Below are 12,708 nucleotides of genomic sequence, written 5' to 3' on the forward strand. Positions count from 1 at the left end.
GGCAGTTTCCTATAACGTCCTTGATTCTATGGCATGGCAGTTATGGGGAAAATAAAGACAGTGTTTATCTGGAAAGGACTGAGGAACATTCATTTGTATTAATTGCTAGCGTAACCTTTTTTTCCCCTTTTACTAAATCCAACACAACTCTGCTGGACAGACAAGCTTTCAATTCAACATATATCAAAGCACCAAGTCGCATTTCAAACCACCAAACAGGAGGTTTTATACTTGAACACGTACATGGGTATTTTTGAGAACAGGCTTTTTTCCCCTCCTTTGTTCTAAAAAAAAAAAAAAAAAAATCCCGTCCACACAAGTTTAAAAAACTCTAACCAAATTAAAACGTAAAAAATCAATTTCAAACGCTGTCAAGCCCGAACCAACAGGCGGCGATATAACCCTAAAGCTATGTTGGCTGAAACGATGCTTTAAAATAAAAGCTATTACCTAAAGGCTACCTGGCTGCTATGGAGCATCGGTCGCTCAAAATTAAGGTTTCCAAAAGATCCTTTTTCAGTGACATAAAACACAGTGTGCGTGTGGACAAAAGGCCAAAACGCATAGAAAAAGCTACGTTTAAAAAAAATACCTGTGTACGTGTGATACTTAAGGCTGATTTATGCTTCTGCGTCGAAACAACGGCGTACTCCCGCAGAACCCTCTGCGTCGACGTAACTTTGACTCAGACCGCAAGGACTGCGATTGGTCAAGTCGTCCTGTGTGTTGATAGTCGGTGTTTCAAGCAGCCTACTGTGGGGAGTAGCAACATGCTAGTTCACTGACACAAGCTTTGCAAATAAACTCAGACATATTTTGGTTACAATGACGGGGTTATCCGTTTGTAAAGTGTCTATATGTCAGAACCGTTTTGAAATTAGCACTTCGCCAGCACGCAGTATTTTGTGGGCAGTTGTGCTAAAGTTTGCTTGCTAACATAACATAAACTGGCTCTCTCTCTTTCGCTCGCCATTGTCGGAAATGAAAAAGCGGAACCAAAACAAGACAGCCTTTAGTGACAAAGTACACTAAATATCTGTCTCAGAAGTTTTTCCTCTATGTTCCCTAAAATTTGTACCAAATTACATAGTTCTTGCGAAATTATTAAAAAATGTTGGACCCATAAGTGTAAACCGTGACCACGCAACGCAGTATTCAAGCTACAAATGTCACATCTAACAATTTCTGAACAGTAATATCCGTTCTACTTTCATTCTATTTCTATGGATGAAAGTCAAGATTACGCGTGAAAGTTCAGCCTTGAGTTTGGAAACAGTTGTGCGACAAAAACATACATACTAGCTTATTCGAGAGGTTTGTCGTGCCATGGCCTTCAACGGAGAATAGCATTTGCTCAGTTGTCATGGTGATGGTTCAGCTTGTCCTAAGTATGGAGCTTCAGTCCCACGATGACTCCAAACTCCATCCACTGATGAAGACTTTGAGACGGGGCTGAAATCTGCGGAATCAGCTCAGAGGTGAAACTTGTGTTAAGATCCTTTTTATGAAGCTTGACATGATTTACTACAATCTGGTATTTGTAAAACAGAAGTGTTAACGACATGTTTGAATACAGGTGAAGCCATATTTTGTCAGTCAGGAAGAAAACTGGTCAGACGAAGCAAAGAAAAAAACCATCAGTTAAAAGATAAACAGTTTATGTGAATCTCTCACATAGCATTTACCTTTACTCTATACACATTGTTTGAACGTGATATACAGTATGTCAGTATTTTTTTTTTTTTGACATAATGGTTTTTTCAGCATGCACTTTAGAATGCCAACAAAAGGTTCCACAAATACAGACTTCAAACTAGAATTCTCCTCACAGTAAAACATACAAAACATGAACTCGGATCAAAAGCCTGACAGTTTGAGAACACAATGGAGAAGCACAGCATCAGACTACCATGAATTTTACAGGTAAGAGCAATGTAAGACACAAAAATACGTGTTCGGGATTCAAAAAAAATAAATACCTCTCCCCCCCCCCAAGATACTTCATCCTAAAAATACATAAAAGAACAGTACCCTTTTGTCAATTCAACGAGAGAAGCAGCATGTGTACTACACGAGGAGGATTGTGGGTACAGGGTGACACTTGACAGCTAGCCAACAACTGTGCAGGTCGCAACTAACATGACACAAGAGTTGTGTGTCCTTTCTATCAGCTTTCAGAGCTGCATTTGCACTCCGCTTTCCTTTAGCCTTCTTGTTTTAACGGGCTGCTGAAATCACAGTGTGGATCGGCGCTTCTTGTTTTTTTTTCGGGTGCTTATTGCAAATCCGATCTGATTGTTTGGGGTACATAGGATTGCTACTGTGCAGATGTAGCCATTCTAGAAGTCCCACTCTATAACTTGGTAAACTTCTGCTACACTTTTGCTCCACCCCGCACAAGGGGGAAAAGTTTGGAAGAATCAAGTTTTGCAGTTTGTTTTGTTTTAGCCACCAGGAGTAATGAGGAATCATTTGGTTTGCGAAGAGACAAACATCTGCAGCACAAACTCAGGGTAGTTGCATGTTCAATGCTCGGCAGGGGGGACTTCTACAACGGCGACTGCATCACAGGGGAACTCTGTCTCATTCATGTTTGTGCTAAAACTAACTGGAAGAGTGACGCATCAAGTCCACTCATTGGTCTCCACTGACCTGGCCTTTCAAACTGCAATCTTACCCTGGCGCTTTAGGATACACACACACACACACACATTAACACACACAGGCCTACTGAAAATTATCAAGGGAAACAAAAAGCAGAGATGACAATAATGTCACACTTATTCGACTTAGCATGTTTGCCTCTCTATACTGTATATACTGTATGTAGAATTTCATATATGAATACACTCCATTTTTAGAACACAAAGTGCCTCAAACTGATACATCTTAATACACTTATTGCGAGGAGGGATACCACAGCAAGAAAAGTGATTGACGTTGAGTGTCACGGGTGCAACTTAGCAACCAACCACCTCGTTACCTGACTCGCCATCAAAAGACAGATGTGTGGATGGAACCGCTTGGCCCAGATGTGCTGTGTTGTTGTCTTTTTTACAGGAGCAATATCTATACAGTCGATAGTCTCTTTTAAGGACGTGTCCAGTTTGCTTTTTTTACTTCCACAATTCCACAACAGGAAAAACAGAAAAAGAGAAATCAGGAAAAGGTGAATGCCTCTCAAAGTCCTCCCAGGATTTCCTTTTGTTCTTTAAGTTCCTTCCTGGCGCTGGACGGCGGTCTGTCAATAGTTTCTGCGTGCCCTCTCGTCCATATTGTCCTGCAGGAGTGGCCTTGTGGCTCCAAATAGGCTCCTCCCACTGCAATAGGTCCTCATACTGACGACTTATCCCACCGTCATTCAAATAGGAAAAGAATCATCTAAATGAAACATAAACACATCTCTAAATACCAGAAATGCATAATCTGTCTTTGTTGAGCATCATTTCAGAAGAACTTGCCATGCACAAAATGTGTCAATATATGCACAAAAAAAATGAGAACATAGTACAAATCTATGGTGCACTTTCAGCTTATATTGAGAATTATAAAAGCTCTATTGTATATTGCAGTGGTTTAAGTGGGGGTGATTTAATAATTTGGTGTGCAGACGAAGCGAAATGTTTGCAAGAGCTCTTCTTTTCTAATTGTTTGACTTTTTGCCAAGCTACGTGTAAGATGCATCTAGCTGTGAGCCAGTTGCTAAGCAACTATCTGCTACTGGTATAGACATACTGTAGGGATGGGTGAGGCACATCGCTGCATGCTTATGTCTGCTCTCCCACACCTGTTGGTGCACAGAAGCAATTTATGAAATCTAGTGAATGACTAAATGACAAAGCAAAAGGCTGTGTCGGTTTTAATATGAGATTTGATATGAGAACTCAGGTAAGTCTGTCTGGTTCGGGGATTCGAGAGCAGATAATAGCCCTTAGTGATGACTGACAAAGTGAAACTGTGCAGTTAAAAGAGCAGAAATGGAAAAAAGTTTTTTTTCATTGTCGCAACCAACAAAATCTGTTCATGGGGTGTAAATTGTGCAAATTTTCAACCAAATCTGGTGGCACGTGATGCAAAATGCAGTTTTCTCCTCAATAATGGTGTCATTTGTTTCCACTAATTATACATATGTTTCAATATTATGTGTTAATTATCCACGGACTAAAATGCTACAAGCAGCACCCTTAATTGTGCCATTAACATCGCAAGTATCTCTACTCTACGATTACTGAATAACCCCCGTTTTTAGTACGCATACACAAAAACACACATCTTAATTGATGACCAAAAGGGTGAGAGGGTTCCGCACTGCAGTCTGACCCTCACACCCAGTCGGAAAGGTTACAGTACCTTTCCGCCATGGTGGCGGTGTCTTCCCCCCAAGCCATTAAGATAGAACGCTGCTCTCTGCTTGTGTGAAACCAGTAAAGACAACCTCTTTGCAGTTATCTGTGAGTAAACAACCAGAGACACAACAGCTTTGGTGGTGCTCCGTCAAAGAAAACGAAACATGAAGGAGGTGGGGAGAAAGTTAATCGGAAATAGCAGCAGACAAGCAAAAAAAACAAAAAAAAAAAAAACATGCAGAGAGAACTAAACACCCAGCTGGCGTTCAGAGTTTTTAGTCTCCTCGGTGGATTGGTGGTGAAGCCCAATAGCAAAATGAGACACAATACAAGTTGAGTGTACTAAACCCCAACAAAATAACATAAAAACATACTTCTTCAAATATATATACATATATTTCCATAAGTTCTCCTCACTGTCTGCCTGGTCCCTTCTCCCCGTGCCACATTGCTTGCAGACGATGGTTACAGGATGATCCATGCAAAAACATGAGCAGGCCCAGCAGCAGGTGAAGAGTGACAGACTGTAACGTGTGCTTGTGAGTCGAAACATCGTCCTGAAAGACAAATCCTCCCGTCTCCATCCCCAAAAAACAAAGTAGCAAACCAAAGACAAAGTCACAGTTGTATGAGGTTAAAATGAAGTGACATCTTGCTTTCTTGCTTTTTTGGAAGCACGTCTTTTTCAAGGTATCTAAATATAGCAACATCTAATATCCCTGATTATTCATGTGTCCTTTTATTAAAGTGTATGGCTGCTACTTCTGAAGCCAGCGGTCGGAGTTCTTTTATTGCAAGTCTCAAAGTACGACCATATCGAACCCCAAGTGACACAGGATAACTGACTTCAGGATGTTAGCTTAGCACATCTATCTTCAAGGAAAAAGGGGAAAGTGAGGAGTTGCTCAGGATGCCCAAGCCTCGAACATTAGTCTTAGCTACAAAGTTATGTACTCATCCACTAGTCACAACATCTAGAACAGAGTTCAGATTTAATACCAAAAGGGAGGTGGTTTGTTTTGGGATGCTTTAGGCCAAAGTGGCCCGGGGCTGGACGTCTCACAGGATGGAGGGGATAGGGGAGCGAGAGCGCCGCAGCGGGCAGGGCGATCCGTAGGGCGAGGTCGCAGGAGACAACCTCAGGGCGTTACCAGCCATGCCCGCTATGTTGTTTAAGCTCCGGGATTTCTCATAGCCTTCAGATGAGGGGGCGACAGAGAGGTGGTGGTGGTGGTGGTGGTGGTGGTGGTGGTGGTGCAGGAACGGGACATGAACACACACAGGCAGGCAGGCAGGCAGGCAGGCAGGCAGGCAGGCAACGATCCGAGTCCGAGCCAGCCGAGTCAACCGAGACAAGACAGGAGACAGGAGTGAGACAGAGCAACAGTAACGTACTGTATGGTGAGTGCATGCGCAGCACATTTCTAGACAATGACTGAGGCAGATTGGCGTCTTAGATAGGTGAATGTTTTGAGCTGGAGCTGCTCTACAGGGAGGAATAACCTAACTGGCTAAGTTAATCTTCAGTGGGTGGAGCCAAAGAACCAGTTTTCCATGTACACTGGAAACCCTATCTGATGAGACAATATACATTCCACCATAAGTTAGAATCTCGGACACAGCTAATTTAAAGGAAAATGGTCTAATTTAAAATAGCAAAGAGAGCACAAGAACATAGAGCTAATTTACTTTTTGTTTTTTTGTCTAAAAAAATGGCAATAACTTTAGGAATGCTTATAAACTGCTTATTCATATTAAGGCATATAGTTCAAAAATATATGTATGTATAACAGTCATATATATTGAGACTCCGTGCTCATTATGTATCAAATATAACAGACGTATAAATTGAGGGTCTAGCCTAGGGCTGCACAATATATCGTTTTTTTATCGTCATCGTCAGTACTTTTAGCTAGTCAACTGTTTAGTCATTACTTTTGGCTACCTGTTTAAACTTGCACTGCAGAAGCACCCCCTGGGGCACACGTACCCCTGTTTGGGAATCAGTGCCCTAGAGGATCTGGACCACATTCTCAATGATTTATCTCAATACCCAACTTGGACACCATCAACAAGTTATTTTAATTTTGAATAACGATGTATGATCTCATTAGAATTCTCACTAAATAGGGTCTGAAATTGAATTAAACCAAATCTTCAGTTTAGAGAGCGGCACTCTCATGGTATGATAGCACTGATTTGCCTGCTACAGAGTGAGTAGAGTATGGGGCTATAGAACAACAACACTGAGAGCAGGATGTTTAGATCCTCCTGGAAAGGCAGTTAACTTCTGACAGAAGGCAATTAGCCATGGTTTACTGCTTCCGCATTACAGTGCACATCAACACCGCATTAATGCCTCAAGATGCTTGAGATAAAATGGAGGAAGTGATCTGACAAACATACTTTAGGCCTCACGTGGTGTCTGAATATTATTTTAGTGTGATCGAATAGAGGCAAAAGTATTTCATAGAAATATTGTCTTTGGTGATTCTGCTGCAGTGAGCACCTAGCGAATGAGCTGCTGCATAGTCTGGCTAGTCCACACAGCATTCCGGGATATGAGAAAAACGTGCTCTGGTTTATTGGCATTTCTTTAAACCAATCACAATAGTCTTGGGCGGCGCTAAGTGCCAGCAAATTGATGGAGCCTCGGCTAAATAGCCTCGGGAAGGAACTTGTTTTGGTGGAACGTGTACGTTCAAAAGTAGTTTTAGTCGTGCGAGAGAAAACTCAGATTGGACAGATAGTCTAGCTAGCTGTCTGGATTTACCCTGCAGAGATCTGAGGAGCAGTTAACCATAGTCCTCAGAAATCCACCAGCAAATTTGACATTGTCCAGTGATTTTTCTCAACGGAAACTGTTCATACAGTTTCAATATATAGTTAAGCTTAACGGTTAGTGAAGTGGTTAGTGGTAGTTTGCCAGCAAAGTTTCAATATTGTCCACTCAGAAATAAGAATCAGGTCATTCTGGTGGTGCAACCAGAGCCTGGGTCAACTCATTCACTCAGTATGTTTGACTCTGGCAAAATGACTTCATTAATATAAAAATTTTTAATTCTCAGTAACAACATTACTGTATATAAAGGGCTTGGAATTGACCGTGGCTCCTTTTCTTTCTCTTTAGGAAACTATTAGGGTTAATACTAAAGCTGCAAAGATTAATCTAGCTTTGCATTATTTCCAAGAATGTATGAGCACATATCTGCTAATCACAAGATTTAAAGTGGTGTTTTTGCACAATTCTTTGTGGAGAATTAGGTTTACAGATCTGTCGAATAAATCAACTCATCAGTCCAAAAGAATCATACGAGTGTTAGTCGACTATCAACTATTAAATTAATCGCCAACTATTTTGATAATCGAATAATCGGTTTGAGTCAAAATTCTCTGATTCCAGCTTGTTAAATGTGAATATGTTATAGTCTCTTCACTCCTCTGTGACAGTAAACTGAAGATCTTTGAGTTGTGGACAAAACAAGACATTTGAGGACGTCATCTTTGACTTTGGGAACCACTGATCTACACGTTTCACCATTTCCTGACATTTTATAGACCAAACAACTAATCTGTTAATCCAGAAAATAATAGACAGATTGACAATGAAAATAATTGTTAGTTGCAGCCCTAGTTAATTCCATAAAAGATCAGATATATACAACATGTCTGACATAATAATAAAAAAGTTAAATCAGTAGGCTATGTTATTTGATCTGAATGTATGTACCGTATGAATCTGTTGCATTACCTGGTGATTAGCAGCAAATCTTTTCCAATGTTACAAATGAATTATAAATTGATGGGATTAAAATCTATTACTTTAACCGTTTTAATTCCTCAGATTGTGAGCTTTTTGAAACATCTGCTGGTGTATCATCACCATTAGGGGCAGATGGTACACTGGGCAATTTCTTTAGGAGCTGCAGATGGGCAATGAACCTGGCAACAGCCAAATAAGTGAGACACTGGGTCAGAAATGTATTCAAGTGTTTCCAGGCAACAAGGAAACATGAATATTTGAGAAGACAGCAACAGTTCTGAGTCAGCTGCATGGACACTATTGCCCCTCAGAAATGCCAAAAAAGTGTCACAGCTGAGAGCCGCAGCAGCAGATCCACAGCTTACATTACCTGAGCTAACTAGGCCTGAACAAACGGCCTTCCCCCCTCCAGGGATGTTGATGTCCCGGTCACTAAGGACACCAATCAGTTGATGAGGATTTGGCCAATTTTCTTAAAACATGTTGAGCTCTGATATCTGTATTTTTTATTTGAAATATGAACTTATTCAAAGAATATTCCACACATAGTGAAAATGAAAATAGTGGTCACAGGAAATCCCTGTGAGATGAAAGCTAACCGAGACCTATAAGTGATGACTAATGCATGAAAAAATGAATCAGTATTAATGCACAATAGCAAGCATGGATTTCAGAATGATTCCCTAAGACAAGAAAATATTGTATGGGTTTTACAAAACTATAAATTCATCCATACTTTAAAAGGTCCATTTAAAGTCCAATGAAACAAATCATATTGAAAAGCAATTGAACTCCACATGCAGTTACCTGTTTTCCGCATCCCTCCGTCTGCAGGGCAGGTGTAGTCACTAGCAGCGAGCAGGAAGCATGTGCCCCCGCTGCGGCCGTCCTGTTCCCGGGTACTGGACCTTCGCATGGGGACCCTCTCCTCTGAAGACATGGTCAGGTCACTGCCCCCGCTGCAGTCTGCTGACAGAACTGTGGGAAAGGAAACAGGCCAGGTTGGAGATCGGAAATATATCTGTATTGTCTAATAAATCCAACATCCAGTTTCCTCAATTCATACAATTAATTTTATTCTGACATAAAGGGCTTTAAGATTTAAATCCTGAGTTTATGAGAGCAATTTTAAAAAAGCCCTAAGCAAAGAACTTACCATACAGTTAAAGCTCCATTAGTGGCATCAATAATTTACAGATTTTTAGCAGAGATACTAAATAATTAGATAATATGATAGTTATAAATTGGTTTAATCATATCCCCCCTTTCTTAGATACAAGTTGCTGGGGAACTAAAGTCTGGCTTATAACTTTAAACTTTAAAAGGTATAGTCTGCATTTTTAATCCAATAACCTTTTTGTGAAATTTGGCAAATATCTTCTAATATCTCTTCAACTAGCTGTGAGTTCTGTGTGCACGCTGAAAGAAAATCCAGTGTTAAATACACAGCCCTGGCTCTGTAAATGGGAAATAACCAAAGTGGCCACACAACACTTTGATGCTCGTGCACAGGACAGGGGTAAGGCCATGGATGTATAAAGAGAAAGGCAGCGGGAGCGAGAGGGACGGTAAATCTGGCACATGCTAATATTCTGAAGGAGCACTGACCGGATGGGTGTATTTGTTTGGGTGTTGAGTTCAAAATCAGCAATCTTTCTCCAAAAACGCAGACTCTACCTTTAATGTCAGTAACACTTACGGTAACTGCAACCTTTCTTTGGTGGGAGTTTGCTTTTGCTCTTCTATAGTGTAATATTTGCCGTGGCGCAGCTGGTGGATTATCAAGCATTGACTTGAATGGCTGTGATTGTTCGCGGCATGCCCGGAACGCAGCACAGACGCGCCTGGTGGAAATTAGGTATTTTTGTTGCCTAAACTTAACTTATTCTGTTCCACAATGTTAACTATATGTTTAAAACTGCAAGCGTTACGTTAAATAGAATGGTCATGTGATTAAAACAGCCACCGTGCGACAGTTTCACGGCGTTAAATTGAACGCTCATATTTGATGTTTTGGGAGTCATTGACCTAATAGCTTTTGCCTGTGTCCAAAAAATGTTGAAAGCATATAAAAGCATTTGGATGACATACCCCATCATTACAACAAGTCCTCCAAACCATACAACGATAAAGGTCATTTGGTTCCTAACCTCTAATACGACCCACAGGAGTGTTTCATAAATTAGCGCCCCTAGCGGTGGCAGGAAATACAACCACATATCTAAACTGGTTGCTATTTTGAACGTAAAGGTCACGAAAGTCTTTAACATTGTGAAACCGTTGCAGTTTGGTTATGTTTAGGCAGAAAAACTGCTTAGTTAAGTTTAGAAAAAGATGGTGGCACTATAAACATTAATATAGGTTGTAATTGCTGCTTGAACAAACAACCTCTAAGAGTGTTTTTCGGGGGAGGACAGTCTCCATTAAAATGAAGAAGCCAGTGTAACATATTCTTATCTGCTTTTGCAATGGACCGGCGTCCCCAAGCAATTTTTTTTTTTTTTTATATTAATTATTTTACTATAACAGATAGTAATCTAATACTGCTAAGTATAAAAATTATCTGCATAATGCAGCAATAATCATACTTTAATGTCAATGAATTTCTAGCCCAAAAGTTTATTTCTTTTGGTTACTATAAAGGTTTTAAATCAAAGGTTTAATATTAGTCTCACATCATTTAATCCCAGAGTGAATCCTGGCATGCCTTGTCACATGTGACTGAAATGAGCATACAGTACATGTTAAATGGAACTTTTAGGCATTGACATGTAACGCATGAGGCAATCTGAAGGACAGTGAAGAGAACTGTGTATTTGAAATGACCTCTTAAGGAAACCGCACAGGTGACTAAAGCAGATTGGTTCTGTTTGTGCATTCAGTTGAGGTATGAATTATTCTATGCTTATTAAACCTAAGGTTCTGAGACCTAATAAACAAATAAACTGTGAAGAGTCCATAGGGTGCACCTACCCTCAGGAATGTCTGCTCTAGAATTTGGAGGTGTGTAAGAGTAAATTACTGATTAAAAACAGCCACCTATGGTCTAAAGTTAACAACAAATGAACAATCCCTACTGGAAGAAAGACTTGGACAGAAGGACTCTGAATTGTTGTCTGCATAAGCTTTTTCACACAACCATCTCCTACTCTCAATACCTTGAGCATTGCCTTCCTTATCACTGTGGCAACCAGATATGAAGGCTGCGAGGCTAAAGAGCTCAGTCTTCTGTGAGGGAGCTGCTGTGGTGCCAGTGAGTCTCTAGGGGGAAAACCATTTCTAGTCTCAAGTGGGAATCTGTCAAATGGACACTTCTTTCAACCTGAGACAAGGTCCCTTAAAGGTGACCTATTATGCCTTCCCGTATTGTCTTTCATATCTATAATGTTGTAATGTTGGTTTTTCTTGTTAAACGTGGCCAAAACAATCAAATAATGAGGTAAACATATTTCAGAGAAATTCCTGTGAGCTAAAACGTTCAGATTTCCAACTGTTCTGAAAGCTCTGGTTTCAACAGTTTCTTCTACTTTCGGCTCCGTGTCATGTAGCGACCTAGACGGCCTTCTATGATTGATCATCTGCTCCAGGCAGGAACTACTGGAATGTTTTGTTAAGCTACTGCAGTGTTAACATTGTCACATGTAGCTACATGCTAATGGCAGTAAAAGATGTAATCTTGGCTGCCAATGTTGTTAAATTCTCCCCAATTCTGGGTCACATTACTCCTGAAACATTTCCAGTTATGTAGTATTGGTTTTAGAAGCCTTTATCTGTGATTCTTGACTGTAGAAAGTGCTGCTATATTCTATTATTGTCTACTATTGTCCAACTCTCTCGGGTCTGTCATTCAGTCGCATGGCTTTTCTTATCACAGCTACGCAGATGACACCCAACTAATTCTCTCCTTTCCTGAGTCTGAAACTCAGGTAGCAGCACGTATCTCGGCCTGTCTGACATCTCTTCTTGGATGTCCACACACCATCTGAAACTCAACCTCGACAAGACTGAGCTCCTTTTCCTTCCAGGGAAGGGCTCTCCTACCCAAGACCTGACTATAACAATTGACAACTCTATAGTAGTCCCCACCAAGACTGCTAGAAACCTGGGTGTAACACTTGACGACCAACTCTCCTTCACTGCTAACATTGCTGCAACCACCCGATCGTGTAGATACATGCTGCATAACATCAGAAGGATACGTCCTCTTCTAACGCAGAAGGCGGCTCAGGTTCTGGTTCAGGCTCTAGTCATCTCACGTCTAGACTACTGCAACTCCCTCCTGATTGGCCTGCCTGCATGTGCCATCCAACCCCTGCAGCTCATTCAGAATGCAGCGGCTCGACTTGTCTTCAACCTCCCCAAGTTCTCTCACACTACACCTCTCCTCCGCTCTCTTCACTGGTTACCAATTGCGGCCCGCATCCGCTTCAAGACACTAGTACTTACGTACAGGGCCACGAACGGATCAGCATCCGCTTACATCCAGAACATGGTCAAACCATATACCCCAACCCGCCCACTTCGTTCTGCATCAGCCAAACTGCTGGCTGCTCCCTCACAGCGAGGGAGAACTAATCACTCAACGAAATCCCGACTGTT

At 41.1% G+C, this 12,708-nt stretch overlaps 1 protein-coding gene across 6 annotated transcripts in view; it reads right to left on the bottom strand.

The window, feature by feature from the left end:
* Positions 1-1,734: 1,734 nt before the first annotated feature.
* kcnc2 (potassium voltage-gated channel, Shaw-related subfamily, member 2) overlaps positions 1,735-12,708 on the bottom strand; it is a 101,016-nt gene continuing 90,042 nt past the window's right edge. Inside the window, exons 3-5 of one of the 6 annotated variants that reach the window (XR_004896056.1) lie at positions 8,917-9,087; positions 4,764-5,542; positions 1,735-3,381 (exon numbers count right to left, since the gene is read on the bottom strand). Coding sequence is in view for 4 of the 6 variants with exons in the window: in XM_031306162.2 (XP_031162022.1) it covers positions 5,406-5,542; positions 8,917-9,087 (308 nt within the window). In the remaining 2 variants the exon portion in view is untranslated. Of the gene's footprint in view, positions 5,543-8,916; positions 9,088-12,708 lie in introns of all 6 variants that reach the window. The other 5 variants (XM_031306164.2, XR_004106098.2, XM_031306162.2 and 2 more) reach the window with 5 other exon arrangements.

The sequence above is a fragment of the Sander lucioperca genome, chromosome 20, assembly GCF_008315115.2.
Source record: "Sander lucioperca isolate FBNREF2018 chromosome 20, SLUC_FBN_1.2, whole genome shotgun sequence".
In the NCBI taxonomy this organism is placed as follows: Eukaryota; Metazoa; Chordata; class Actinopteri; order Perciformes; family Percidae; genus Sander; species Sander lucioperca.